The 23331-nt window shown below is 40.0% G+C and overlaps 1 protein-coding gene and 1 pseudogene across 1 annotated transcript; one reads left to right on the top strand and one right to left on the bottom strand.

Moving 5' to 3' along the window:
- The window catches only part of LOC137947618 (pre-mRNA-splicing factor ATP-dependent RNA helicase DEAH10-like), a 28647-nt pseudogene extending 10276 nt beyond the window's left edge, over positions 1–18371 (top strand).
- Positions 18372–19896: 1525 nt separating this feature from the next.
- On the bottom strand, positions 19897–21838 carry LOC137947619 (small ribosomal subunit protein mS33-like). The gene is made up of 2 exons (XM_068793417.1): positions 21630–21838; positions 19897–20144 (listed from the first exon to the last, which is right to left on the bottom strand). The coding sequence occupies exons 1-2, from the start codon at positions 21836–21838 to the stop codon at positions 20054–20056; spliced, it is 300 nt and encodes a 99-aa protein (XP_068649518.1). The 3' UTR covers positions 19897–20053.
- Between the last annotated feature and the right edge of the window lie 1493 nt (positions 21839–23331).

Genomic DNA, 23331 nt, shown 5'->3' on the forward strand with positions numbered 1-23331 from the left:
AATATTCTTACATAATATACAAAGGAGAGAACTTATAACATTTTCTTACATGATATAGTAAGAAGAGGCAATTTAAAAAAAGGAAACACAAAGAAAAGAAAAGAATTTATTGATAGAAGTTGGTGGGTAAAGAAAAGTCCACAACTCTATGGTTTGTGTATGCTCTGCATGTTTGAGGCTAGTTGTCTAAGAGTGAGAGTTGTTGTTTGTGGGAGAACAGTCTCTCATTGAATTGATCTTGAAAAGATCCTATGTTTATTAGTTGGAAAAAACCCTCCTATCTTCGGTAACTATGGATTATTTCCTAAATTTTGATACTTTAGGAAGAAGACACGGATTTGTACAAGACTTGTTGGCAAATCTCTGCGAAGCCCAAAGACTACAAAAGAAAAGTAGTAAGGCATATATGTTATCGTATATAAGGGACAAGATTGTAAATATCTATATTTCTAAGGGTATTAGTGTAATTTCTGTTTTAAATCTCTATACCTATGTATCGAACAGAAAATCGAAGGGCTTCTTCGATTCTTCATTTCGGAAAGTTAAAACAATTCTTCAGAAACTTTGTCATGGTATCAGAGCTTTGTTCCGCGCCCTGATTTTTTGTTTTTCTGAGCTTTTTCGGTGCCTTCGGCGGTCTCGGTTCGGTGGTGGAGAAATCGGCTCGGTGTTGTGCTCTCAGAGGTGCGTTATCTTTCCCTCTTTCTCAGTTCTTGATTTGTAGTGGATTTTGGAGGGTCTTGTGGGTTTTTCTTTTGGATTTCGGAGGTTCCTCTCTCGGATTTAGCGAATTTCGGCAGCTCCTCTCTCGGGCATTTTGGTTTTTGGTGTTCAACAGGACCATCTACGTTTTTGGTATTGGACGGTTCGTTTTTGGTGTTCGACGGGGTCATTGGCTTCGTTTTTTTTTTTTTGGTGTGCGACGCACTCCACGACGTTTCTTTTACTCGGTACACGTGTCAGCATCTGCCGCGACCCTTTTCTACCGCTACAGCCATTAAAGGGTGGCTCATATTCACGTAGGGGCATCATGTCATCTGATAAAGTAGACCAGTTCCCTATCCGTTTCACGGGTAAAAATTACAGTGCCTGGGAATTTCAGTTTCGTTTATTTGTCATGGCAAGGAGTTATGGGGTCATATAGATGGGACTGCTCCCTCACCTCGGGAGGCCGAGGCTTTGTCCAAGTGGACAGTCAAGGATGCTAGGGTCATGACCTGGATCCTTGCCTCCGTTGAGCCTCACTTTGTTCTCAATTTGCGGCCTTATCGAACTGCGGCTGACATGTGGTGTTATCTCGCCCAAGTTTATCATCAAGACAACTCGGCTCAGCGTTTTCAATCGGAGTATGAGATGGCTCATTTCACACAAGGCAGTCTATCCATTGAGGAATATTTTTCAGGTTTTCAAAACCTTTGGGCTGACTACGCCGATATTGTTCATTCTACTGTTCTCGTTATAGCTCTCTCTGATATTCAAGCAGTGTATGAAACAAGCAAGAGAGATCAATTCTTGATGAAGCTCCGTTCCGATTTTGGCATTGCACGGTCTAATCTGATGAATCGTCATCCTATCCCCTCTTTAGCTACTTGTTTCAGTGAACTCCTCCATGAGGAGCAGCGTCTAGCCACTCAGGTGGGCATCGAACATCGGGCTGACGTTAGTGCCCCTGTCACTGTGGCTTATGCAACCCAGGCGAGGAATAAGGGACGAGACATGCGTGTTTTTCAGTGCTATTGTTGTAAAGCTTTTGGTCATGTTTTTTGGGATTGCCCTAGAAAGTTTTGTAGCTACTACAGGAAACCCGGTCATATCATCACTACTTGCTCCATTCGACCTGCACGGAGGCCGGATACTGTTTATCCTGCCTACGCTGGTGCCTCTAGTTCTACGGCATTGCCTGTCGCCTCGCCGGTTGTTCCTCTTGCATTGTCTGCTGCCTCGCCGGTTGTTCCTGTTACACCTACAACTTCCGCCCCACCTCCCACACTCACTCCTGAGATGGTACAACAGATGATCATTTCTGCTTTCTCTACTTTTGGGCTCTCAGGTAATCCTAAAGTTTCTTCTAAGCCATAGTATTTTGACTTCGGAGCTTCTAATCACATGACCAATACTGTTGTTTCTCTTTCCAATGTCCGCAATTATGATGGCCATCAGAAAATTAACACCGCTGATGGCAGTTCTCTGCCTATCAGTGTTGTTGGTGATCTTTCCTCTTTTTTAACTGATGTTTTCGTGTCTCCTGACCTCTCCACAAATCTTATTTTTGTTGGTCAATTGGTCGATAATAATTGTAATGTCCATTTCTCTCGATCTGGTTGTGCTGTGCAGGATCAAGTGTCCGGGACGATGATTGTGAAGGGGCCTAAAGTGGAACGACTCTTTCCTCTTTATCCTAGTTTTCCTGTCCTTTCTTTTCCTGTCATGTTGTTAATTTTGGACCTAAGATGTGGCATAAACGTCTAGGCCACCCCAACTCTGATGTACTTCGAAAATTATTTAATTCAGGTGTTTTGGGACATAAAGTGTGTTCTTCTCTTGATCTTTCTTTTGAATGTCTGTCATGCAAACTTGGCAAAAGTAAAGTTTTACCTTTTCCTCATAATGCCTCTCATGCTTTACAATGTTTCGATTTTATTCATACTGATGTTTGGGGAATTGCTCTTGTTGTTTCTCATGCGCATTACAAGTACTTTGTCACCTTTATTGATGACTGTAGTTGGCTTACTTGGGTTTACTTTCTACGGGCTAAGGCCGACCTTTTTTTAGCATTCAAGCGTTTTCTTGCGCTTCTAGAGACTCAATTCTCTGCCAAAATCAAGGTCTTGCGCTCTGATTCTGGCGGTGAACACATGTCTCATGCGTTTCAAGACTTTCTTCAAAGCACAGGGATCGTCTCTCAGCGCTCCTGTCCTTCGACACCGCAACAAAATGGTGTTGCTGAGAGGAAAAATTGTCATCTTCTTGATGTGGTCCGCACCCTTTTACTTGAATCCTTAATTCCTTCTCGTTTTTGGTGTGAAACGCTTTCTACTTCGGTTTATTTGATCAATCGTTTACTTTCTCCTACATTACATCATGGTTCTCCCTTCTTTAAGTTGTTTGGCCGTTCTCCTTCATATTCTGCTCTTCAGACATTTGGTTGTGTTTGTTTTGTGCATCTTCTTGCTCATGAACGACATAAACTTACAACTCAATCAGTTAAATGTGATTTTCTTGGTTATGCTATCCCTCAAAAGGGTTATGTTTGTTATGATCCACTTGCTCGTCGTCTACGTGTTTCTCAGAATGTGGTTTTCTTTGAAAATCAATATTTTTTTCCATCTCATGTTGAGCATCCGTCTGCCTCTTTATCTCTTCTACCTTGCTTTGATGATTCTCCACTCGTTGTGGAACGGTTCAAACCTGGTTTTGTGTATGGCCGACGTCGTGGCCATGAGCTTGGTTCTACTTCCTCTGTGCCCCCTCCTGATCTTGTCCTGGCGCCTGATCCTCCTCCTGCTCTAGCTTCCCCCGCTCTTCGCCGGTCTACTTGCCCTTCTCGGCCTCCTCATCGGTATGGTTTCTCCTCCATTGTATCTCCTGTCACTCCTTTATCCTCTATTTCCATTCCCACTTGTTACAAACAGGCTATGGTACATGAGTGTTAGCAGCATGCAATGCAAACAGAAATTCAAGCACTTGAGGAGAATCACACTTGGGATAGTGTTCCTTGCCCTCCTCCGATTAAGCCTCTTGGCAGTAAATGGGTTTTCTCGGTTAAACTTCGCTCTGATGGCTCTTTGGATCGGTACAAAGCTCGCCTAATAGCTCTGGGCAACAAACAAGAATATGGGAGTGACTATGAGGAGACATTTGCACCAGTTGCCAAGATGACCACAGTCCGTACTATATTCACGATTGCAGCCTCTCAGTCTTGGCCGCTGCATCAGATGGATGTGCAGAATGCCTTTCTCCACGGTGACCTCCAGGAAGATGTATACATGAAGCTCCCCTCGGGTATGCCTACCTCCTCTCCTGATTAGGTTTGCAAGCTTCATCGTCCTCTGTATGGGCTTAAGCAAGCCCCCTAGGCTTGGTTTGAGAAATTTCGTGGCACCCTGATTCTCCACCGGTTTACACAGAGTCAGTATGATTCATCTCTATTCTATCATAAGTCTACTGCGGGCATGGTCATTCTCTTGGTTTATGTGGATGACATCATTATTACTGGCACTGACTCTGGCCTGCTTACCAAGTTGCAGTAGGTGTTACATGCCACTTTCCATATGAAAGATCTTGGCCAGCTCACGTACTTCTTAGGCCTGGAAGTCCATCATCGGGCCACTAGTATTTTCTTAAACCAGCATAAGTATCTTCAAGATATTATTACCTTAGCCGGTTTGGAGGACACTTCTTCTGTTGCTACTCCTATGGAGGTCAATGTCAGGTACAAGAAAGATGAAGGAGACCTTCTCGATGACCCTACTATCTATCGGCGCTTGGTTGGGAGTCTCATCTACTTGACCACTACTCGCCTCGACATCTCCTATGTCGTTCATCAGGTCAGTCAGTTTATGTCCTCTCCTCGTCATCTCCATATTCCTGCAGTTTGACGTATCATCCGCTATCTTCGAGGTTCTCCTACTCGCGGGTTATTCTTTCCTACAGGCTCCTCCCTTCAACTTATTGGTTATAGTGATGCTGATTGGGCTGGGTGTCCGGATACCCGTCGCTCTACTACGGGTTGGTGTATGTTTTTAGGTGATGCCTTAATTTCTTGGCAATGTAAGAAACATGATCGTGTTTCTAAATCTTCTATTGAAGCTGAGTATCGTGCCATGTCTACTGCTTATTCTGAGATTGTATGGCTACGCAGTCTTCTTGCGGAGCTTGCCCTCAGACTACTTCTATCCCTCTTCATGCTAACAACACTAGTGCTATTCAGATTGCCACCAACCCTATTTTCCATGAACACACTAAGCATATTGAGGTTGATTGTCATTCTATCCACGATAGCTTGGATAGTCGGGTGATTTCTCTTCCTTACATTTCTTCGGATCTCCACGTGGCCCATGTCTTCACTAAAGCAATGACTCGGCATCGGCATCAATTTTTGGTTGGCAAATTGTTGTTGGTTGATTTCCCAGCATCAATTTGAGGGGGGATGTTATCGTATATAAGGGACGAGGTTGTAAATATCTATATTTCTAAGGGTATTAGTGTAATTTCTGTTTTAAATCTCTATACCTATATATCGAAAAGAAAATCGAAGGGCTTCTTCGATTCTTCGTTTCGAAAAGTAAAAACAATTCTTCAGAAACTTTGTCAATATAAACAAACATTATGTTGTTCTAACCAAAACAAAAATGTAGGAGCTTATGGTTGTAAAACCAACTCCCATAGGCAAAGAAAATATCCTTAAAAATTTCATAAGAAAAAATTTAGGATACAACAAAGTTCTACAAATAAGTATACTCATTGAAAGAGATACTTTAGAAAAAGAACAAACTCTGGCCCTACGACATCCAGTAAAGGGTCAAATGCATATTGCCCAATGGGAAAAACCCCAAGTAAATGCAAGTGCTGGATATGCCAGAAAAAGGACATTTCGCACGCGATTGTCCAAATGAACAGAAAAAACGGCAGTACAATACCTACCTGATACTAGCCGAAGAAAAAGGATTGGAAATCATCCATCATGATGAAATCCAGTCAGCTGGTGAAGTATATGAACTTCATCTTGAAATGGAGTCTTCCACTTCGAAAAACTCTGAAAATATATCGGACTCTTCAGGCACCTTCTCTGACTGAATCTCCACCTACATACAAATCATGTAGCCTCTGGAATTTTTTATACCGGGATATTCTTTCACCTTTCCGATATACAACATCGCAACAAGCGTGGTGATATAGTATTTACCTGATACTCTTACTCGAGAATTTTCTTGTGTTACAGACAGATACAATGGATCCTCTCAACAACACACTGACGGACCTAGCAGCAACAATTGCCACTCTTACGGTATTTCTTTCTACCCTACAGTCTTTTTTTGACAGTCTTTTAGTTCTTTCAGAACGAGGAGACTTATCTGAGAACTGTACCCGTTACGGGTTAAGTGGAGACCTCTTACAACTCAGGGTTAAGGAATTAACCGAAGAGTTAAAAGAACTCACCAAAAGGCATGATATGCCAAGCTCCTTCGGGACTTCTCCGGATCTCCGTCGCGAGAAAAGGATCAATGTCAACTAACAAGCAGACGGATGACTGTAGTGTTTTGATAAACACAGGTGACCCGGGATTTCTACCGGTCATGCTAGGCAAGAGAAGGAAATCACAACCCAGTCTTCTTTGAAGATAGGGAAATCAGGGATTTTTACATGCCAGTCTAGAGCTGGAAAGGAAACCTTAACGATTTCATTGAAATCAGAAACAGGGACTTCTACCTGCTAGTCTCGAGCTGGAAAGGAAGTCACAACGGATCCATCTCTGATGGAAATGGACTTGTCTAGAAATGAATTTTCATTCAAGACAAAATTGGTTACCCCATCTAAGTTTACAAGGTTGCAAAGCCTCAATAAGCCAAACAAAACAAGTTTTAATGAGTTTGAGTTTTTAAAGAAAATTCAACATTTGAAACTATCGGACATCATGTCTGAGGAACCCTCGCTACACCCTCAAAAGGTGGACAACGTTAGTTCAAAAATAGAATCTGATCACACTGTTCAATTCCAAAGGTGGAATGAGCAAATCGGACAAGAGATAAACACTCCCTTCTTCACAACCGAATCCAGCAACAGTTGGAATCAAGTGAAGCGGAGTCAAGAAATAGACTCTAAATATGTGTCCATACTTTATTCCTATGGATTCATAAAGCAGATAATGTTTCACTCCACCGATTTATCGGTTTTGGAAAAGTTGTCAAAAGAGATTATGGAGGCTTGCAAAGGTTTTATCTCCATAACAAAAAGTAAAGGAATTCGGATTAATTTCGTTTCCTGCATTACTGAGATCGTTAATGACATCAAGATGTTTCCAAGTATCTTTGTCGTAACTTTTGAAGCCATCAAAGAAGGTGAAGCTACACAGGAATATGATCCCAGACATATTCCAAAGGCAAAGCTATGCCCCGAAGCAGTCTGGCCAACCAGACGTATACAAGGGCTCAAGCTTCTGACACAGCTCATACAACAGCTAGTTCAGAGGAAGAAAAACTTTATTTATAAGACATCCGTCCCACTGACGATTGTCGCAAAGAGCTAAAAGGAGACTCCTGCACCTGTTCAGAAAAGTCTCGAAGAAACGTTGAAAAAACTCCTCAAAGGAAATATTCCCTTAAAAAAAATACTAAAGAAGGTTTCTACAAGATGGCCTAGAAGTCTTTTCCAAAAGAGCACACCTATCGACTATGCACAGAATGGCAGCTGTTAGAATGAAGGACAGTCAGCAGGCACCAAGGCAGAAGACAAAATCCAAGTCAGCAAAGGCGATAAAGAAAAAAGATTCTTGTAGGTCAGGAAGATGACGTCAAAAGAAGAAAAATTATTAACACCCCTGCTTTCGGTGCCGAAAGGTAATAATGCAAGGGAAAAAATGAAAAGACAAAAAGACAAAAGATACCCTTTGTCTTTAAACACGCACCCTTCGATCAAGGGTAAAGGGGGAAGAAAAAGAGAACCCCTCGGCTATAAAATCGAAGCTCCACCAGAGGTTGGGACATTCAAATATCAATTCACTCTTTTCTGAAAGAAGAATTGAAGATCTGAAGAAGGCGATTTTCGGCGAGCATCCTCCAGCAAAGTCCTTAAAGCACGGTACGTGCAAAACAGTTGTAATGGCTGAGTAGTAAAGAGGGAGCCGACCAATAGCACGACCTGTAACTTCGGGAGATATGTAGATATGTAGTTTGTTTTTTTTTTTTTGAAACATTATTTTAATTTTCCGCATGTTTGTAATATTTCAATTTGTACGGTTTGTTTTTACTGTTCAACTTCCACATATATATAAATCTCCACAGTAGTTGTTTTTATTGTTCATTTTTACTGTTCATGTTTACTGTTCATGCTTTCTATTCATGTTTACCGTTTACTCGTAATAGTAATAGTATCGAAATAATGCCAAATAGGACCAAACTAGATACTTAGAATTATTCGGTTACGCTTCGAAGTAGAAAACGAAACGGAGCTATGCTCTACCCTGCTGAAGCAGCCATGGAGCCGTATCGGTTGACATGTACGGCTTGGGGACCTCTAAAAACCGCGAGGTCGTATAACGATTTAGCCCACATGGTGGTAAGCCGGCAGGAATAGGGTAAAACCCCGAGTAAGACCGAGTAGTAGCAGAAGTCATGTTGGGCCTATTAGATAGCTATTAGGCGTCACTGATGAATTGAGACTCTTGTTATATCGGCTGGAATACCCGAGGCTGCAGGGCTACTGGTCCGAAGAGACTCACTCGCCAAAAGGGTCGCTGCCACTGGTTTAACAATGCCACATACAAGTATCTCAATAAATCAGTAACTATCGACACAAATGAGTAAATAGTAGTAATATGTGATAGTAACCAGCAATACTGTCAATAGGAAATGGTTGTAATGTATGTAGGAATAGTTATTTCTGTGTTGTCTGTGTATCTAGAGGTTCATAGGCTGTTATAGCGGTGTGTTTAGAAATGTGTTTATAAATGGTATCAGAGCCAAGGATTAACTTTGATTCTTTCTGTTTAGGTTTACATACTCCCAAAATAGTTACGACCCAAACTCGGTCACATCTTTGGTACATTTGTAATCTACAAATGTACCAAAGACCACAATTGGTCGGTCAGAAGGAACTTAACGGTCATTCATACGATACAATGTTAAAAACTGGACATACACATGTTTGTCCAATAATAGGTTATCCACATGGATGGTATAACAAAACTAATCCAATATTAAATAATATAATGGATTTAGTTGGTGATATGCATCACAGTTTCTTTATGAAAAGTTGATGTGAAAAATACACCGCAGAATACGTAGGAATAGAAAGCGACGTAAATGAATTAGTACAAAAACTCAACAGAGGAATCAATGCCCACCTTGAGGTACTAAAAACAGGAAATACTCAAGAGACAGTAAAATTCCTTACAGACCGACAAAGTTTTGTAGATCAAGAAATAAATCACTCAAGGATATTAGCACCTATCCGAGAGATGAAAATTAAAATGGTTAATAACAAACCAACTAGAAAAGAATTACAGGAAGTCATTTGTAAAATAGCTTTTGCAAAAAATCAACGAAAAGAACCAAACCTAATCCTTGGTTCTGATACCATTTATAAACACATTTCTAAACACATGACTATAACAGTCTATGAACCTCTAGATGCACAGACAACACAAAAATAACTATTCCTATATACATTATTATTCATACATTACAGTCATTTCCTATTGACATTATTGTTGGTTACTATCACATATTACTGCTATTTACTCATTTGTGTCGATATTTACTGATTTACTGAGATACTGTAACGTGGCATTGTTAAACCAGTGGCAACGACCCTTTTGGCGAGTGAGTCTCTTCGGACTAGTAGTCCTGCAGCCTCGGGTATTCCAGCCGATATAACAAGAGTCTCAATTCATCAATGACATCTAATAGCTATCTAATAGGCCCAACATGACTTCTGCTGCTACTCAGTCTTACTCGGGGTTTGACCCTATTCCTACCGGCTTACCACCACGTGGGCTAAATCGTTATACGACCTCGCGGTTTTCAGAGGTCCCCAAGCCGTACATGTCAACTGATGCGGCTCTATGGTTGTTTTAGTAGGGTAGAGCACAACTCTATTTCGTTTTCTACCTCGGAATGTAGCCGAATAATTCTAAGTATCTAACTTGGTCCTATTTGGCACTATTACTATTGCGAGTGAACAGTAAACATGAACAGTAACTTTTGAACAATAACTTTAGAATAGTAAAAACAACTACTATGGAGATTCATATATATATGCAGAAACTGAACAGTAAAAACAAACACTGTACGAATTGAAATATTACAAACAAGCAGAAAATTAAAAACGAAAACAAACTACATATCTACATAGCTCCCGAAGTTACCGACCGTACCAGTCGGCTCCCTCTTTACTACTCAGCCATTACAGTTATTTTGCACATACCGTGCTTTAAGGACTTTGCCGGAGGATGCTCGCCGGAAATCACCTTCAGATCTTCGCTTCTTCTTTCAGAAATGAGTAGATTGTTTTTCGAATGCCTGAACCTCTGGTGGAGCTTCGATTTTATAGCCGAGGGGTTCTCTTTTTCTTCCCCCTTTACCCTCGATCGAAGGATGCGTGTTTAAAGACAAAGGGTATCTTTTGTCTTTTTGTCTTTTCATTTTTGCCCTTGTAGTATTACCTTTCGGCACCGAAAGCAGGGGTATTAATAATTTTTCTTCTTTTGACGTCATCTTCCTGACGTACAAGAATCTTTTTTCTTTATCGCCTTTGCTGACTTGGATTTTGTCTTCTGCCTTGGTGGCTGCTGACTTGTCGGCTGGCGTGACTGCTGACTGTCCTTCATTCTGACAGCTGTCGTTCTGTGCACAGTCAACAGGTGTGCTCTTTTGGAAAAGAATTTTGGATCATCTTGTAGAAACCTTCTTTTGTATTTTTTTTGAAGGGAATATTTTCTTTGAGGAGTTTCTTCAGTGTTTCTTCGAGACTTTTCTGAACAGGTGCAGGTGTCTCCTTATAGCTCTTTGCGACAATCGTCAATGGGACGGATGTCTTATAAATAAAGTTTTTCTTCCTCTGAACTAGTTGTTGTATGAGTTGTGTCAGAAGCTAGAGCCCTTTGTATACGTCTGGTTGGCCAGACTGCTTCGGGGCATGGCTTTGCCTTTGGAATATGTCTGGGATCATATTCCTGTGTAGTTTCACCTTCTTTGATGGCTTCAAGAGTTACGACAGAGATGCTTGGAAACATCTTGATGTCCTTAACGATCTCAGCAATGCAGGAAACAAAATTAATCCGAATTCCTTTACTTTTTGTTATGGAGACAAGCCTCCATAATCTCTTTTGGGAAGTTCTCCAAAACCGATAAATCGGTGGAGTGAAGCATTATCTGCTTTATGAATCCATAGGAATAAAGTATGGACGCATATTTAGAGTCTATTTCTTGACTCAACTTCACTTGATTCCAACTGTTGCTGGATTCAGTCGTGAAGAAGGTGTTAAGCACCTAGCCAATATTACCCAAAAGACCGGCCTATTAGGAGCGGAAGACATAGGTACTTAACCCAGGACCATAACATCACACCCCACCTTCGCGAGCCGACGACCACGGCGGCCCACTCTAGCGACACTGGCCGGACCCGGGTTAAGTTCCTACGGCCTACCAGTAATTTTAATCTGGCCTCTAGGTCGCCCCCTCCAGGATTCGAACTCGCGACATGGGAGCCCACTCTGATACCAAATGTTAAGCACCTAGCCAATACTACCCAAAAGACCGGCCTATTAGGAGCGGAAGACATAAGTACTTAACCCAGGACCATAACAGAAGGGAGTGTTCATCCCTTGTCTGATTTTCTCATTCCACCTTTGGAATTGAACCATGTGATCGAATTCTATTTTTGAACGAACATTGTCCACCTTTTGAGGGCGTAGCGAGGGGGTTCCTTAGACAAGATGTTCGATAGTTTCAAAGGTTGAATTTTCTTCAAAAACTCAAACTCATTAAAACTTGTTTTGTTTGGCATATTGAGGCTTTGCAACCTTGTAAACTCAGACGGGGTAACCAATTTTGTCTTGAATGAAAATTCATTTCTAGACAAGTTTGTTTCCATCAAAGAGGGATCCGTTGTGACTTCCTTTCCAGCTCAAGACTGGCAGGTAGAAGTCCCTGTTTCCGATTTCGATGAAATCGTTAAGATTTCATTTCCAACTCTAGACTGGCAGGTAGAAATCCATGATTTCCCTATCTTCAAAGAAGACCGGGTTGTGATTTCCTTCTCATGCTTGGCATGACCAATAGAAATCCCGGGTCGACCTGTGTTTATCAAAACACTACAGTCATCCGTCTGCTTGTTAGCTGACGTTGAGGCTTCCTTTTCTCGCAATGGAGATCCGGTAGAAGTCCCGGAGGAGCTTGACATATCATGCCTTTTGGTGAGTTCTTTTAACTCTTCGGTTAATTCTTTAACCTTGAGTTGTAAGACGTCTCCACTTAACCCGTAGCGGGCACAGTTCTTGGATAAGTCTCCTCATTTTGAAAGAACTAAAAGACTGTAAAAAAGAGACTGTAGGAGAGAGCAATACTGTAAGAGTGGCAATTGCTGCTGCTAGGTCCGTCAATATGTTGTTGAGGGGATCCATTGTATCTATCTGTAACACAAGAAAATTCTCGAGTAAGAGTATCAGGTAAATACTATATCACCACCCTTGCTGCGGTGATGTATATCGGGAAGGTGAAAGCCTATCCCGGGGTAAGAAATTCCAGAGGCTACAAGCTTTGTATGTAGGCAGAGATTCAATCAGAGAAGGTGCCTGAAGAGTTCGACATATTTTCTGAGTTTTCCGAAGGGGAAGACTCCGTTTCAAGATGAAGTTCATATACTTCATTGGCTAACTGGATTTCATCATGATGGATGATTTTCAATCCTTTTTCTTCGGCTAGTATCAGGTAGGTGTTGTACTGCCCTTTTTTTTGTTCATTTGGACAATCGCGTGCAAAATGTCCTTCTTTCTGGCATATCCAGAACTTGCATTTGCTTGGGGGTTTTCCCGTTGGGCAATATGCATTTGACCCTTTATTGGATGTGGTAAGGCCAAAATTTGTTCTTTTTCTAAAGTATCTCTTTCGAGGAGTATACCTATTTTTAGAACTTTGTTGTATCCTAAATTTTTTCTTATGGAATTTTTTAGGATATTTTCTTTGCCTATGGGAGTTGGTTTTACAACCATAAGCTCCTACATTTTTGTTCTGGTTAGAACAACATAATGTTTGTTTATATGCCTTACTACTTTTCTTTTGTAGTCTTTGGGATTCACAGAGATTTGCCAACAAGTCTTGTACAAATCTGTCTTCTTCCTAAAGTATCAAAATTTAGGAAATTATCCATGGTTAGAGTACCATACTCTGGATTATTTTGCCAATATTTTAAAATGTAGTCTTTTTCGGCTACAGTTGCAAAAGGTTTTGGCTATTTTGAATAAAAGATGGGCAGATAAGGTTTCTGATCAGCTTTTTGTAATTTATAGACGTAACTTGCAAATTCGCAATAATACTTCTCATAAAAAAATGTTACATATTTGTAACTTGTTTAATTTTTTAAGAGTTTCTAAACGTTTTCTTTTTTTAGTACTCTCATTGTGAGCTTCTAGGGTTGGGATGGATTCCTAGAAATTATTTTGATATTTTAGCCACTAATCCTTTTAGTATATAGGCTATAGATGTTGAGGTAACTTGTTTTTGGTCTTCGGGAAGGTTGTCCCACCAATGAGCTACATTACCCTGTAAAACATGGGTAAAGAAGTTAAATGCAGAATTGTTTAGTACTCTCATTTCTCATGCTTCTTTCCCATTCTTTAAGGACTTTTTCTCCATCCTTGGGGCAATCCAAGTTGAGATAAAATCCAAAAGGGTTGATGCTATCTATGGATTGGTGTCCCTTAGTAGCATGTGACAGATCGACATTTGTGTATTTTGTCGAATACCTTTTTCCTCTTAGTGATATTTTGGAGTGGGAGAAACTTTCTCTTTCTTGAGAGTTATCCGCTATGCGATCGCGGAAATTGTCTCGAAAGTTGTCTTCCATGTGGGTATCTCATACCCTTGAAGTTTCTGCTTCATGTTGGTTACTACCATGAAACATTTTGAATCTTCTACCAAGATCATCTACCTTTTTGTCTTTAGCAGAGTAGTCTGTGTTCTTGGCATTTTCTATTGCAACTTCGTCAGATTCCCATGCCTCTGGCTCACTGTCTTGTTGCTCTTTTTGTTTACTAGAGGAAGGTTTTTCCTCTTGAACATAATAAATCGGTTGGTGATCGAAAGTATTATATTCTGCGTAAACTTCATCATTTGTTGAGGATGATGTTTTTTAAGTGATCCTAAAAGCATAGTGTTCTAGATCTTTTTTCCTAGGTGTTAGGCAAGATGCTATGTACACTAGGTTCTTAAGCCATCCGGTAATGTCTGGAAGGCCTAAAGGTAATGGAGTTTCCATAGCCATTAAATAGAAAAACTCATTCATATTGCTAATTCTTGAAGCTTCCTTTGAAGTCTTCTTAGCATGCACCGTAGTAGAATTGCTCTACGGTTTAATCTCCACCATGCAACCTGATACTCATTATAAGCTATCTTAATTTCATTTGCTGGTCTGAGATTTTCTCTGGCTTGCAGGGTTCTTTCTCTGGTTATGCGTACTAGAAGTATTCGATCTAATAGTCTTTCTCTATAGATCATTTTTATAAAGCTAAAAGGTTTAGCTTTTGTTTAATTCTTTTGATCTTGCATCTTAATTTGTGGATGCGATCAGTATGTCTTTCCCAATGGTAATGATACATCACCATTGATGGGATTGTGTCATCTTCAGGTTGAAGAATTTTCTTAGTAAGAGAGTAAAGACAAGGCCATCTCTCTTTCTTTGTAGACGATCTAAAAGTTTCTTCTTGTAGATTATTCTGGAGTCCAAGGTGTAAAAGGGCTTTTATACCTTGAGGGACTAGGAGAACCTAAACGTTCTTTTAATGCTAAGACTTCGGTGAGAAGTTCGTGCATTTTATCTTTGTTTAGATTATCTAAACTTTGTTTTAGTTCTATTAATTCTTTAAAGAAAACATGACTATTTCCATCGTCAATTTTTTCTAGAATATTTTCTAGGATGTTTTGACATTTTATTATTTCTCTATGTTTATGTTCATCATAGAGGAAATCAAATTTCTGTTGTAGATTGTCAACAACATTTTCTAACCTATTAAGGGTATTTCCATAAGACTCTAAGGTTTGATTGGAATAAGTGACGATGTCACTGTTTCCTATAGATGGGCCCAAGGCTTTATATGGGCTATGTGCCATCTTCGATATGAAGTGGAACGTAGGCATTGGGCCTTGGGTTTCCTATTCCTTCAAAATGGGAACTTGTTGAGGCTCTACTAATAGAGGTAGAGGGCCTATCCTATTCGAGGGAAAAGTTGGGCCTAGCGTTTGTAATCACTAGTTTTCCTTCTATCTCCTTTATGGTTTTTTGGGAGAGTGGAAGGTGTTTGGGTGCCAAAGTTGGACTACCCACTCAGTTGGCCAAGTTAACTCTCGAGGGTCGAGTTCTTCTATGGTTAAGTTTTCAATGTTTTTGACTAATTCTGTGATTTTCTTTGAATCTTTAACTAGAACCTTTCCAGTGTTGATTCCTCTGGCTACTACGCATATGAGTATGCGCATAACTCATCTTCCTGGTTGAATTCCATTTTTCGACCAATTGTCTGTGTAGATTTTTAGGGACAAGGTATCTTGGATATGCTTGTCATCTAAATCTATTTGTAGATTGGGCTAGGTTGTAAAAGAAACTGGACCTAATCCAAAATTTGCTCTAACTCCTCCGAGTAGGGCTTTTTCAAAATTATTCTTCACTGAGTTATCTACGATAGCTATGAAGGGTAAATTTTAGTTGATTCGTGTTAAGGGGTCTAATCCTATACGAACTAGTCCATAATGGACATATTTGAATTGTTTTAGCTCTGCTAAATCTGATTCACTTAACAATCTGTAGCAAAAAGTACCTGAGTCGGTATCCTGTATGTCTACAGATAGTTCCTTCTGGAAGATGAAGGATTTCTTTTGGAACTCAATCCAATCTTTATTGTAGACTTCAATTATCCTAGGGATACTTATTGTCCATCCTGCATAAGATTTGGATGTTCTTCGTATTCTCCCTGTGTTTCATGATGTGTATGAACATTGTTTTGGAGAAAAGTACATTTTGTTCCTATTTGTTCAGACATCTAGGAATTTGAGTTGAGACAATGTCTCTAATTTTCGGAACAGAATTTCAATAAGTCATTCCAATTGGTATAAAGTAATGAATGGAGAGGTATGTTGAATAACAAGTTCTCTTAATGGTCATTTTGAGAGGAGTCAGCACCACTTATCATGGTATTGAAGCCAACTCAAGCAATTGTTTGCGCTCATTGTGGCTTTTGTTATTGTTCTCTATGGTCTGTGTGTTTGTTCTCAATGTCCTGATTTGGGTTGTTAGTTTAGGCTTTGGATGGAAGGGGAAGTATTGACAAGAGAAAATAATTTAATAATAGATGAGATGGGTAAAAGAAAGTCCAATCTTTAGTTTTAGATGTCTCAAGCTAGTTGTTTGAGAGTGAGAGTTATAGAAAAAAAAAAGAGATGAATTGATGTTAGCTGGTCCACTTGATGTGGTAATATGTATATTGACTCGCGTATCTTATCCAATATTTGTATTCCCAGAAGTATCATCCTTTCAGCTGCTCTTGTGTGCTGAGGACTTCAGCTTTTGGCACACATATGTAATGTTTGAGGAACTACTGTTGTCAATCAAGGGCCTATAAATGCTGAGTGCATGGGTTTAGGCCATTGAAGAGCATCATACCCTCTGGCTTAGTAGAATCAAACGTTCTCAAGGGCTGGAAACATTCACACGAGAAGAATGTTTATAACCTCGAAGAGCAGATTGTCTGAAGACTGCCATAGAAATATCAAACATTTACTTTTAGTATTGAGAGGTGGAGGGTTCAGGAGAGGGTTTCAAAATATTGCTACTCTGTTGACCCTTCATCAAACATGTCAATTTTGATAGTGTTTTGCTTGAAATGCAGGCAGTCCCTTCCTATCAGGCAATTCCTTCCTACCTATACTACAAATGCAGCACTACATATTTTCACAGTAGTTTCCTCACCTATTTTAAAAGAGCAGAGGTAGCTTGTGCTTAATGGTCCCTTAAGAGGAGAAAGGCAACAGAAATCAGCAATTGCTTCAGCTGTTTTCTGCATGAAAAACAATTAATTCAAGAGATTAGTCTGATTCTACAGATAAATTAAATTTTATTAGTATTAGTATTCGTATTATCATACTATTGTTATTCTTTAAGTGGTGATGGTTCTATTATCCAAGGGCAAAAAGATTACAACAGCATCAGCTTGGTCAGCAGCTGCTTGCAAAAAGGAATTGGTGGTTGACTCCTTTCTTCCCTAAAGAATCAGTAACTGAATTTGCAGGATGGGATACATGATTCCAAAGGGAAGCACAATCATGAGAGAGGGGAGGTGGGGATTTGAGGCCATTCTCACACAAGCTAATTATGGTTTTAGAGTTTCCTTGAACTTCAAGCATCACACCTATGGAAGATTTTATGATCCTGTGACAATGCATGAATGTAGCAGTCATGGAATCCAAGATGCTAAGAGATGATGGACAACTTTGAGAACGAATTACCCTCAGCAGATCCTGTTTTCTCAAGAGGATAACCATCAAATTGAGCTCAATTCTTCTTGGAGGATGTGTTGCAAGAAACAATCACCCATGATTGGATGGAGAGGGTATTGACCAGGTTCCAATTAGTAATAATCATTTCACCTCAAAGATCCTTGAAACCTTTGTGGAGTCTAACACAAGTGATGACATATTTGGTAATTTTCTCTTCCTGATAAAATTGCTAAAAGATGTCTTGGCTGAATTCATGCTTAGAATAATGTTTATGTAAGGTTTTGGCGGGATTGTTGGCTGGGTTTTTCCTCCTTTAATGCTGCTTTTCCAAGTTTATTTTTCTTGGCTAGATATAGAAATATCTATTGCAGATTCTAGGAGGCGATTTCAGCTTCCTACCAGATTTGGTGTCTAGAATTTTGTTGGAGGTTAAGAGATTCTGAGATCATTAAATAGTTTTAGAATTGTTCAATAGGCAGTAGGAGCCATCAACCCTAGAGTTACTGAAGTATATTAGAGTCTTTGAATTTATTTTCTTGTGGATTGTAGGTGAACATCATAAAAAAGAAATACCAAATAATGTTGTTACATAACTTCGTAAATGAAATGCTTGCATTGTCATCATCATTATATTCTTTTTCTTTTTCTTCTTCTGGATCAGTGATGCTAAGTGTCACGCTTGTTGATGCTTTCTTATTTTATTACCCACTGGCTTATAGAAGTTGAACTGCGATACGTTTAGGTAATTGCTTTTGATCATTTTCCAGGGCTCTGGCAAGCAGTCAGATGGTTCAGATCCATCCTTCTTCAGTATTATTCAGGGCAAAGCCAGAATGCATCATTTTTAATGAACTTGTTCGGACAAATCACAACTATATCCATAATATAACAAGAATTGACCCGGTATGGTTACCTGAGTTGGCTCCTCAATATTATGCTGCTCAAAATTAGGCTTTAGTTTTCAAAAGCTTTGCAGGTATACTCTCTTTTTTTCTTTTTTCTTTGCAGAAGTGTGTTCTGTTCACTGTGAAAATGTTACTTCTTATGGAATTTTTGAAGTTTTGCAAAGTTGTAGTACTACAGTGTATAGTACCTTCAACCCTCTTCCCTAGTAAAATAAAGAATTAGTTGAGAAAGAAAATGCATTAGAGAAGGTGAAAGAATGATGAACTACCTTGGTAGGAAACGAGCTCAGGAGGAAGCAGCGGAACTGTTTTATTGGTCATTCCTATTTCCTATTTATATATGCTTAAATACCTATTAGTGCACTCTGTAAGTGAAAGTGATTACTTCCATTAGGGAAAGTGGCCCAAAAATCGTTAGTGCACTGTGAAAGTAGAGAGTGAAAGTGAATTCACTCCATGAGACCAGTGGATTCACTTTCACTCGTTGTTTTGCTCTCCGTTCGACTTTTGTTCTGGCTCTCGCTCTCCACTCTCCTCTTACCTGCACTTGCTCTCCGCTCGATGGTTCTCCTCTGTCTCCTCGTCCCTCCTCGGCTTGTTTTGCTCTCCGTTCGACTTTTGTTCTGGCTCTCGCTCTCCACTCTCCTCTTACCTGCACTTGCTCTCCGCTCGATGGTTCTCCTCCGTCTCCTCGTCCCTCCTCGGCTTGTTTTGATCTCCGTTCGACTTTTGTTCTGGCTCATGCTCTCCACTCTCCTCTTACCTGCACTTGCTCTCCGCTCGATGGTTCTCCTCTGTGTCCTCGTCCCTCCTCGGCTTCTTTTCCCCTCTGCTTCAATCGGCTTCTCTTCCTCTCTGCTTCAACCTGCTTCTTTTCCCTCCGTCTCTCTTTTCTCTGTTTTTCCCAGCCATCATCCCTCTCAGTTTCTCTAGCTGCCTCCCCTAAATTTCTATCATCTCAATCTCACCGCCCCTCTCTATAGCCCTAATTTATCTCATCTCATCCTGGTTGCCCCCTATGATTTTAATGCTGAACTGAAAGCCGAATTGAAGTTGTTGGACTTTTTTTTTATTTTCAGCCGTGGATTTCTTCAACCAGGTGAATCTGCTCTATGGCACTCTTGCTGAATTCTGCACACCTGAGGACTGTCCAACAATGACTGTTGGGCCTAGCTTATTTTCTTAGACAAACGTCTTAGCACAAATTCTTAGAACAAAATCAGCAGGAAAAGTAATCAACTAAAACAAGTACATCAAATAAATAAATTTTCTTCAAGCTGTGCTCAAAACGTTTCTTGGACAATAGTATTATTGTCCCTGAAATCCCAGAAATATTATTGAGTATGATCCACAAAAACTACCCTATCATCTGTAGCAGCCTGCATTGTTGCTTCATTTTCATAGGGTAAGTGACTAAGAATTCCTTCCTTACTCTTTTGAACCTATGAGTGCATAATTACAGATTCCAAACAGTGAAAGACTGAAAAGAGGTCACAAACATCTTTCTTCCATTTTCCTTTCACCTAAGATCAACAAAGGTGATTTGAAACTAAAACATTTGTTACCACTACTAACTACAAATAAGACAACTCACCACTACTAACATTTGTTAATAAACATCTTCAATCTATGCCATGACAAAAAAGAAGAGAAGCAAAAGAAGATACTTATGTTTAATAAACATCTAAGCGTGTTCTTCCTACTTGAGAATATCGAAGAGTGCTGTTTCTACTTGCTTCTCTTAACAGCCCGCCTTCCTTGTCCTTTCTTCGGTGGACCCTTGCCACGACGCTTCAACATCTCCAGCTTTGACAGACGCCTGAAAATAACAGAATCGATAACTCAGTTTATTACACATCAACTTTTCCAGGTCTAAAATAAGGAATTTCACTAAGGTTTGGAGGATGTAACCCTTGTGGATGCTTGAACACTTGAAGAACATTTCAAGCTTCTCCAATTTGCCTAAGGTAGCCACTCATGTTAGCCATTAGCACTTCACTTAATCCCTCAATGAAGCCATAATGCTACTTGGAGTAATATTCGTTTTTTTTTCTTTATGTTGAAGGTTCCAAAGAACTGTTAAAAAGTAGAACTAAAATAAATCAACTTTTTTTATAGAAATAGAACAACTTTTTTAATCAAAGCAAGCCTCTAAGTGACTGGCTTACTGTCTGCTTGAGGCAGTTATAGCCTGAAAATACGCAAACATCTAAACAGGCAACCAAATAAGTGCGCTGCACCCACTATTTGCAATGCTGATAGGTGACCAGTCTTTGACTTATATGCCTACCACATGTGAAAACATTATTGTTCACTTAGAGACAATTTCCAAAATGGAAATAAATTGCTAGAGGAATCAATGTTGATTCCAGTTTCAGAGTAATCTTAACACTGTATCAAATAAGACTGTACAGTTAAAGTGTTAGATAATGTGTTTCAGGGGTCTTTTGGTCATTTTACCTATGTAATATTTACTCCAAGAGCCACATAGTACTTTAGGAAGTCAGTCCCCTAGTATATCTTGTTTTCTAAACTTCCTTTAGTTTTAAAGTGGATGTATCATGAACTCATGTAATCTGGGGCATTATTGATTTAGAGTTGAGTTCTCACCCTAACATGTGCAGCCTCCTAGCTGCGCTTCTTCATTCCCTTCATTCTCTCTTTCTCTCTTCTTCTTTCTTCTCTTTTCCTCTATTACTTCAATTTCATATTTTTCAACATAAAGCATTGAAAATATCCAACAGGTGAAATGACATCATAAATTGGGAAAGAAATTTGATTTCAAAACTTTTTTCAGTTTTTTTTTAACGATAACACATCGCTTTCAAAACTTTTAATGTTCATGATCTAAAACATGATGTGTTAGTTAAGCTCTTTAAGTATTATCAAGATCTAAAATGGTAATGACATTTGACTAGACTTGTAACTTTCATAGTTCCACTGCTCAAGCAAGGCTAATTCCAACTACCAGACATGAAAATTCCACCAAAATAATGCCTCAGTGTGGAAAAAGGAAACTGTAGTTTCTTACGAAGCCATGTTTTGGTGTCCACAACTAACCTTCAATTTCTTAATGAAGCAATACCCAAGTCAGCAACCAAAAATTTTATAAGTAACAGATACTTCATCGATCAGTCTAAAAGCTCACCCCACAACAACATGGCCAATTAACAGAAACTAAGACATAACACACACTCCTAATTGGAAGATTGTACAGGAATTTAAACAAATGCAAGAAATGCATGGATCTAAACCATGTCAGAAACACTAATTTCACATAAGAAATAAGATTGAAAAATCATACTCTTGCTCTTGACGTGCCATGACATGGGGGTCAGCCTTCTTGATGTCAAAGGGATACCAGGAAGCAACTTTCTCACCAATGAGCTTTTTCCTGAGAATTTTGTGTGCAGAACGCTGGCCTGTAGGATTCAGCACATGCCCAAAGATTGCCGCACGAGCCTCTGTCACCCCTTTCACCGCAGCTGATGCCAAAAGGCTCTTCAAACTCATTTCTCCCTATGTAGGAATACTATGGAGAAATTCAAAGTCTTTTCCTGAGGTATATTTTCTATTAAAAACTACTGACAGTAGCTGTCTAATGGATGGGAACCGGAATTAAAAATAAAAAATAATAAGAAATATCAAGTTAGTGGGATAAAATTTAAAAACCGAAAATAAATCTAGAAACCCAAATAAAGAATTGGATGTTGCCTGCTATTACAATCTTATTATAGGGATTCTGAAGATATAGATCATCCCCAAAAAATTACTTTACAAGTAACAAATAGCCATAATATTATCATGCTGCCAACCATATTAGATTATTTTTTTCTCCATTTACGCCAGCCTGAACCTCCCATTATTAACGTTATTCTCCATGCCATACACCAGTCAACAAGACCTCACACCTCTAGCTGATTCAGATTCATTCATCCCTCTTATACAGAAAAGAAACAATTAATGGAGGCAATGCCAAAGAGGAACTCGATAAAGTGGTAGAGTAAGTCATCCTATATGATGAAAAAAATCCATCTACCTAATTTTTACATAGTTTGTTAATAAGCATTGGAACATTGCAGATCTATGAATTCCGGTTAGGTATTGGAAGTTGTAACTGTCACTTCCATTTACGTGTTTTATTGCTCAAAGGTTGCTGGGGTGCTGGTGAGAAGGCTATTCCAATCGGTTATTACCAATATGTAGTTAAAGGCCAGGTTTGAATAGTTTTTGCAAACTTCTGGGAATGTTTGTCAGGCTTAACTTGGGTATGGACATCATTACCTTTCTTTTGTAAGAACAATTACTCCTCTTTTTAAGTATGCATCTTAAATAAAGCAACATACTCCTACAAGTTTCTAAAGTTTTCAATTTCAGTTTATCTCAACTAACTTGTTAAAAAATGGTGTACAAGTGAGACGAGGGGCGACCAGACGGCATGCCCACATGCCCACCACACTGCTCCAGCACAAGGAAAGGCAATGGGCATACGGCAGAGGAAGCGCGTATGGCAGCCATTCAAGTTTGGGGTGCGACGCCGGCAAGCCTAGCACATGCCTTGGCGCAACACACCCAAGGCTAGACAAGTCGCACGCAAACCAGGACTCCAAGCGCACGCGACCAGGACTCCAGGTAGGCGAAGCGGGGTTGCGCACGCCCCAGACTCCAAGCAGGGTGCCCGCGCGCAGGACTCCAGGCGGGGCACCCGCGTGCAGGACTCTAGGCGAGGCGCCCGCACGCAAGACTCCAGGCAGGGCGCCCGCGCGCACAGACTCCAGGCGGGGCGGGTGGGGCGCACGTGGCCAGGCGCCAGAAGACTCCAGAAGACTCCCGAAGGCGCCAGAAGCGGAAATCTCCAGATCTGACGGGTTTTCTGGGCCTCTCTAGAAATTTCTAAAGGCCAAGGACAGCTGGCACGATTCTGAGAGTTTCTAGAGCCTTCCAAGGCCAGAGAGGAAGCTTATAAATAGGAGGGGCCTCTTCCATTGTAAAGCATTCTTGAGCAT

The sequence above is a fragment of the Aristolochia californica genome, unplaced genomic scaffold (genome assembly GCF_029961685.1).
Source record: "Aristolochia californica isolate CCGP_79_NKW_82.1479 unplaced genomic scaffold, dmAriCali1.0.hap1 SCAF_13, whole genome shotgun sequence".
Classification (NCBI taxonomy): Eukaryota; Viridiplantae; Streptophyta; class Magnoliopsida; order Piperales; family Aristolochiaceae; genus Aristolochia; species Aristolochia californica.